Source organism: Miniopterus natalensis, chromosome 15 (genome assembly GCF_054644295.1).
Source record: "Miniopterus natalensis isolate mMinNat1 chromosome 15, mMinNat1.hap1, whole genome shotgun sequence".
NCBI lineage: Eukaryota > Metazoa > Chordata > Mammalia > Chiroptera > Miniopteridae > Miniopterus > Miniopterus natalensis.
This window is the reverse complement of record NC_142095.1, coordinates 3,679,541-3,686,977: the sequence shown is the minus strand read 5'-3', so window position 1 is coordinate 3,686,977 and position 7,437 is coordinate 3,679,541. Positions and strand designations below refer to the sequence as shown.

Here is a 7,437-nt window from a genome sequence, read left to right as displayed (position 1 = left end):
CTCTCCTTCTGAAAAGCAATGGAAAAAAATATCCTCTAGTGAGGATTAAAAAAAAAAACCAAAACAATGAATATGGTTTGTAGATTTCCAAATGGTTCTATTAAATTCTCCTTTCAAAGTCAGTTTGGTGGAGTATGCAAAAGACTTGGTATGAAGAGTTATCTTATGGGGTTTGAACATTGATATTTGCATTTGTATTACGTTGATTAAAGAAACAAAATCTGTAAAATGTTTAAATGACAATCCATGTCTGAATCTTTTCAAAAGCAGGATATTTATTTGAGGAATAATTGTGATAGTTTCTTTTTCATTAGAAGTGAAAATTGTTTCCAGAATTGTCTCCGTACTTCCTCATTCTTACAGTCAAAATAACAGTCATTCGTCTAAGATGTGTCCAGAAGTTAGGAGTCACTAGGTGATAGAAATTTTTCAGCTCCATTATAATCTTATGGGACCACAGTTTATATGTAGTCCTTCGTTGACTAAAACATAGTTATGTGGCACATAACTATAAAAGCCTATCTGTTCTACTGTAGTAGCCACATAAGCTGCTAAAATTTAACCTCATTTAAGATACATATAGAATTAATTTAAAATAGAAAGAAGTAGTTTGGCTTAAAAGTCTTATATTCTTCTTTTTCCAGCTGGACACTAAAGTTTCTCAGGGTTGAGTCTCTGACCCTGATCAAGGGCTGCTTTGATGCTACACTAGGTGGATGCCTGTCATGTTCATGGAATCAATTCTGTTACATATTGTTTCAATATTTCACAAAGATTTATTTTCTTTGTTCTCTCTTATTCTAGTGAGACTCTATACAATTTCATTTCCCATGTCAGAGAAAGCATTTGCAAGGTAAGTACAGCTACATTTCAGAGTTAGAATATCTTACACTTTAAGAAGTTAAATAATTATACTGTATTGACTTTAGTTCATGTAGAATAGCAATATATTAACAACTCGTATCATCAAGTGACAGTTCTTCAAGTTACTAACAGTCTGTGAATTTTTTTTTAAATTTTGGGTTTCTTAGTTGCAGACATCTGTGGAAAAGTCTGAGGAACATCTCAGTTCCAGAAGCCAATCTATTCTGGATTCTCTGGAGACAGTGGCCAAGACCTGTGAGTGTCTCCTGTTTGAGGTTATCAGCAGAGGGCAGTGGCGAGCAATGAGTGTGAACTTTCTGATCCTAGCCAGGTTTCTGCAGGTAGTGAGGTTCCACAATGCATTTCAGATGAGAGGTTGGGTACAGAAGGTTAGTCCTGAAGAGATGTGACTCACACTAAAACTGGGTAGTGGGGCCTGGAAAAAATAAATCAATAAACTGGGTATCGTGACCCACCTCTGTGTGGGAATGCCTCGTCCCAAGATGCCTTTTGTGAAGCACTAATCCTCCACCCAGTAACCCCACTGGTAGCTCTGCCAGATTCTCATCTCACTGCCTGAAGTAAATCAGCAGCATCCCCGAGTCTCAAATGAATTGTTAGCTGTGCTCTCTATAAAGGCATTGCTCTCCTAGGACTTAGAGATAAAGCAACTTTCCCTTAGGACTTAAAAATACTCCAGTCACCTACTGTTCTTCTGGCTGCCTTGGTTCCTCCCTCCCTCCCCTCCCTCCCTCCCTCCCTCACCTCCCTCCCTCCCTCCCTCCCTCCCTCCCTCCCTCCCTCCCTCCCTTCCTCTCTCTCTTTTTTTAAATGTATCTTTATTGATTTCAGAGAGAGGAAGGGAGAGGGAGAGAGAGAGTTGAAACATCAATGATGAGAGAGTTGTCATTGATCGACTGTCTCCTGCATGCCCCCAACTGGGGATTGAACCTGCAACCTGGACATGTGCCCTGACCAGGAATCAAACCTCTATCTCCTGGATCCTAGGTTGTTGCTCAACCCCTGAGCCATGCCCAGCTGAGCTGGCTGCCTTGGTTTCAATGAGAGCTTTTCATAGTGAATCACAGAATCTTTCTCAACTTCAGTTATAGTTTGTGGCTTGTAATGTCCCCTGCTCTGCTGATTAGTGATTTACATTTAGCTGAAACAATGGTCCTGGCCCTTAATAAACACAATAGAGCTATTACACAGCTCTCCTTAGGCAGACACCTCTCTGGAACCAACAGCTAACAGCAAGATGGTGGCTGCATCTGCACTTGTTTGCATTTGTCTGTGTGTTTATCTTCTATTTTAAACAAATTGAAGCCAACTTATTCAAATGCCATGGGATGGATTGCTCATGATTTACAAAAATTAATGCCTTTGTGTGGCTTAGAAATAAATCCCCATATGTCTGCAAAGAAGCACTGTACTGTCTGCTGGCTTCCAACCTGGGTATCCCACACAGAGCAACTGTGCATCTGTTTGGTAACCGGTTCTGATGAGCAAGATGAGCAAAAGCAAATCAGGAAAGCTTCCTTTGTATAACATGAGAGAAAATCTCACTTCTAAGTGCCCAAGGAAAGCACTCCTTTTGCTCTCTACATTTAAAACTGAAGTACAAAAAGGAGGATTGCAACAAAGCTGTGATGTTTAAGGTCCAGAGCAGGGAATGGAAGTGCCCAAGGCCCCAGTGCAAGATCAAGGCAGAGAGAGGACTGGAACTGAATCCTGCTTACAGTAGGCACGGGGATCCTGATTCTTCACCCCTGGTGGCTTCTTCATTGTGGGAGGGTAGGACTCAGGAGAGGGAACCACACTGATAGGACAAGCAGTAACAAACACTGTGGCATCTTTTTCATTAGAACACCAGGTCATTTTTGAAAATGGACACAAGTAGCTTGACCTCAGTCATTCCCTTTCTTGGTAGGCATTGATCAGAAGCAGGAAGTCAGTCGTTGAGAGAGGAACCAGACAAATCCTCTGTCACACAGCCAGACCCCGTCCAGCTGGCCTAGAGCACATTCTGCAGGTTCAGTCTGCACTCACTGTGCTCGCAAGAAAAGGGGGATCTACTGTGTGAAGGTGCTGTGTCTGTTATTACGTAATTGGTGCCTTCACAGAATGAGGTCATGAGATCTTTCCCCAGTCACAGTCTGCCTGTTCAACCAAAGGATTACTTGAAGCCATTTAATCTAACTCCTTGTAGTCTGCTCTGGACACCAAGGACAAGAGCGATGAACTGAATTACCAAGGCCACCCTCATCCTACCTTATCTGTGTTTAGGCGAGATAATTAATAGAGAGCAGTATTTTCACCTAATAGGTATCCGTTCTATTGAAAAGTGGGATCATTAGGGTAATAAGAAGGAGCTGCTGTCAAAAATTAGAAAACATCTCTTTCGGAAAATAGATAACTCTTAAAAAAAAAAAAGCTTTATTGATTTTTTAGAGAGAGAGGAAGGGAGAGGGAGAGAGAGAAACATCAATGAGAGAGGACCATCGATCGGCTGCTTCCTGCACGCCCCACTGGGACCGAGCCTGCAACCCAGGCATGTGCCCTGACTGGGAATCGAACCATGACCTCTTGGTGCATGGGTGGACCCTCAACCACTGAGCCACGCCAGCCAGGCAAATAGATAACTCTTACATAAAAACTAATTCCATATGAATTAATATATTAATATAATCATAAAAAAACTCTAAGAAAACAGGGGCAACATTTTTACAATTTTAGAGTGAGAATTGCCTTTTTTTTTTTTTTTTTTAATATTCCTTACCCGAGGATATTTTATCCATGCTTTTCAGAGAGAGTGGAAGGGAGAGAGAGAGAGAAACATTATTGATTGGTTGCCTCCCACACGCAGCCAGCCAGGGCAGAAATGCCTTTCTAAGCTAGGCACATAATTGTTAAGAGGAATGAAGCCCATCTATATGAACCATGTTGCAGTGGAAATATCTATTCATTGTTAAATGAAAACAGCTCATTTGCACATAGTTTGCTCCAGGATAGATCTCATGGAGGAGTGTGACCAGTCAGTGAAAACTGGGAACAGTGTCAAAAAAAGGGGGGACTGAGGAATCTCCTTTTATACTTGGGGCACCCAGACCTCTGCTCAGTCTCTCAGCACAGCAGGGAGAGCAAAACCACAGAGTGGAAGGAAAGTCCCTGGCTGTCAGTGGAAAAACATCAGAATCTGATCGCATCTCAATGGAGCCTTTATCAAGTCACTAAAATAGAAACAAAATTTTTACAAATCATCTTCACAAGGAGACAGAGATATTGTCCAGAATATGGAAATGGATTTAGAATGGCATTTTTACAAAAAAGCTAAAAATATCTGATGTTTATAGCCAAAGTAGAAGTGAAATGAACGAACACACACACGGGATCTATTTATGTGGATATGCATATGTATTAATGCAAAATTCTCGAAACTGCTCATCATGTTAAACCCAGGAAGTAGAACCAAGGCCTGCATGGGAGAGGTTTAATCATTCTTTGTTGTATTATACTGTTAAGGTTTTGAGTTATTTTCAAAAACTTTTTAAAAGAAAAAGATAGACTTTTGAAAGTAATGAGCTTAATACAAAAGCTCCTCTAAAAAGGTGTGTTTCCCAGGGGACAAGGAGAGAATATGTGGGACCGAAGACAGATATCTTCTGAGCACTGACTCTAGAACTGAACACTGCTTGCCTTCTTCATTCTCTGCTTTCGTGGTTGTAATGTTCACTGTTGCTAAGAAACATTGCTATTTAGGAACTCATCTAGGGTAGGATAATTTCGTTTGCTTTCTACTACAAATATCTACATGGATGTCTGGAAAAATATTTGACTAATTGAGTGTAGGAACAGGAATCCAGTACTGGAAATATAAGCAAATATCCTTTTCCTATCTGGTTGACACATGGAATTTAACTTGTATTGAACAATAGGAGAAAATTTGCTTTCTAAAAATTTCTTATGTTTTTATTGCGGTAAAATACACATAACATGATTTTTTGCAAGACCACACTGGCTTGTCTGTTTCCAGTCCTAACAGGCTCTTCCTTTTGCCTCAGAGCTTTGGCACATGTGGCTTCCTGTACCTGAATAACCTTGCCTAAGCTTTGCAGGGCCAGCTCCCCTTTATCCCTCGGGTTTCCCCCTAAAAGTCTACATCTCTGATGACCTTATTTACCTAAAGTAGGTGACAGGGATAGAAGCAGAAGTGCTCCAGGCTGAGGGAAGTGGGCATGAGGCCATTGGGGAGAGAGTTTGCGTAGGAAACATTGCTCAGAAATGCAGGAAGGCTGGAGGGAGGGGAAATGAGCCAATTTAAAGTGGGGCCAGTGGGTTGCCCTTGAAAGTTTCAGTGAAGATTTCAGAGGGTGCACGACCATACCTGCTTTCTAGGAAGGGCATGCTGATGACAGGGCCAAGAAGGTAGACCAAGAAGGAGGTGGGTGCTCTCATCTGGGCTGCAGGATTCAGGACCCCAGCAGGTGCGGAGGTTGAGTTTGCCCTGGCTAGGATATCCTTAGGGAGGGAAAGAGGAAGACAGTGGAGGACGCATCCTTCTCTGGCTTCCTGTCCTTACCAAGGCCAATCTGGGTGGGTAGAGTCCTGAGCACTAGCAGAGCAGGTTCAGGTGGCCATGCCAGGCTCGCTCCTCCCTCTCCACCACTGGGGCCTGGACATAGTCTTCATAAGGTGAATTGTCGTTCTGTATTTAGTGCAAGAAACTGTGCAGGCCCAGAGTGGTCTGGTGTTGGAAACAGCGCAGGACAAAGGCAACGTGGAGCAGGCTATCCTTGAGCTGCACAAGAGACTTGAAGCTGTAAGTATAGACCCAACCCCTTTCCTCAAGTGTGTTTCTGGCTTTGTCACTAAGGCCCAGAGAGACACATTTAATGTTGCAAATTTTTAGCCAAGTACAGAAGCCAGCACAACACAGGCCCCTTGGTAACGGCCCGGGTAGAGCCCAGCTTCCTTTCCCAGGGTTCTCCAACAGGATGCAGGCCCCGGGCTGTGCCCCAGAGCGTGGCCATGCTCATCCCACCTCCTTTGGCCTGTTTGCACATTGTACTGTGCTTTCTGAGCTGCACTGTTTGTAACTCTTCTTTCTCACTGCCTTTCCCTAGAGACAAGAAGAGTTTATAGAATTGAAGTCTAGCCTGAAACACCTTGAAGTTGCAGTTGCCCTGCAAAGTAAGGACTTTCAGCAGCTGTGTGAGCAGCTAGGCCAGCTGAATGTGCCCAGTGTCCTCACAGAGCTGAAGAGCTTGATCTCAGTGCCTCGGGTACCTGTCCATGTGAAAGACAGCACCTCCCAGACCTCACCACCACTGCCCCAGAGCCTCAATTTCACCAGGCAGGACAAACATGTCCCTGAGGAGTCAGCTACGGGCCAGGCCCAGGCAATCCCTGCTGCGCGGAATCTTAGGACGGGCTTCCTGCGGCCTAGGAAGTTTGGTGAGGGAGCAGAGAGGGCAGCTGTCCAAGAGGAAGCCACACTGCTGGCAGCTGGAGGCTGCAAGAGAAACAGGCGAGCCAGAGACAAGGCCGTGCAGACTAACTGCGAGAATCAGCTTATTACTAAAACAAGCTCAGGGAACCATGGCACCAGAGACCTGGTTTCCCAAGGAGCCTTGCGGCTTATCTCCCTGGACTTAAACAACTTTGTAACCAGCCAAAAACGTCAAACCAAAGACGTGTTTTCATGTGACCCTAGTGAGCAGAGGTTGGTGCCTGAACAGGGAGGCAGAACTGTAGATCGCAGGAGGAAGGGCCAACAGCCACCCAGGAAAGCCCACAGAGGCAGGCCCCTTGCCAGGAAGCAGGAGCAAACCCAAAGCAAAGCCCGTTCTTTCAATTCTAAGTGTCCCCAGCCTCTGGATTCTGGCTCACAAAGGTACCCCCCAGAGCAGCAGGAACCTCTTGCTCAGCCCCTGCATCCGTGTGGCCCCAGGAACCCCACAAAGCCAGTTTACCCTGCTCTGGGAGGAGCACTCACACCCAGGACAATGGAGGCAGCACAAGGGACCCTCCTGCAGCTCAATGGGCGCTCTTCCCAAGACGACAGCCAGGGTTGTAACAGTTCCAAGGGGGACCACGAAATGAGCTGGTTCAGTGACCTCAACCTCGAAAGTTCCCAGGACCCTCTCTGCAAGCAGCCGGGGAAGAATGTGCTCTATGACCTGGGTTTTGATAGCAGCGATGATGGCTTCTGACTAGCCCACAGTGGTTTCAGCTGGTTTAATGGTCTCAGCTGGAAAGACAAATTAGAGAACACTTGGGCTGCTAACAGCAGAAAGCCTGCGGAGCCTCAGGGTCAGAGGTCCTGCTAGAAACGGGGGCAGATCTGGCATTCTGGGTAGCAGGTGCTGCCCATGACAGGACACAGGGACAAGTGCATCCTGATTTACTGAAAAGAAGACGGAGGTGATGAGAGCCCGGGCAGCAGCCTGGACGTGCGCGTTTGTTGTGTTGGTGAAGGGCGGGCTGGCCTCCACAGGGAATCTTGCGTAGAAGGGTCTCAGAACCGTCGCTGCTGTAGGAGCAGGACTCTCAAACACAACACTTTTTGTCTTC

General features: G+C 45.2%; 1 protein-coding gene across 1 annotated transcript in view; it reads left to right on the top strand.

Moving 5' to 3' along the window:
• The window catches only part of IHO1 (interactor of HORMAD1 1), a 12,613-nt gene extending 5,537 nt beyond the window's left edge, over nt 1-7,076 (top strand). Inside the window, exons 4-7 of the mRNA XM_016202765.2 lie at nt 805-853; nt 1,032-1,119; nt 5,580-5,683; nt 5,988-7,076. Of these exons, the coding sequence (XP_016058251.2) occupies nt 805-853; nt 1,032-1,119; nt 5,580-5,683; nt 5,988-7,076 (1,330 nt within the window). The remainder of the gene's footprint in view (nt 1-804; nt 854-1,031; nt 1,120-5,579; nt 5,684-5,987) is intronic.
• The last annotated feature ends 361 nt before the right edge of the window (nt 7,077-7,437 follow it).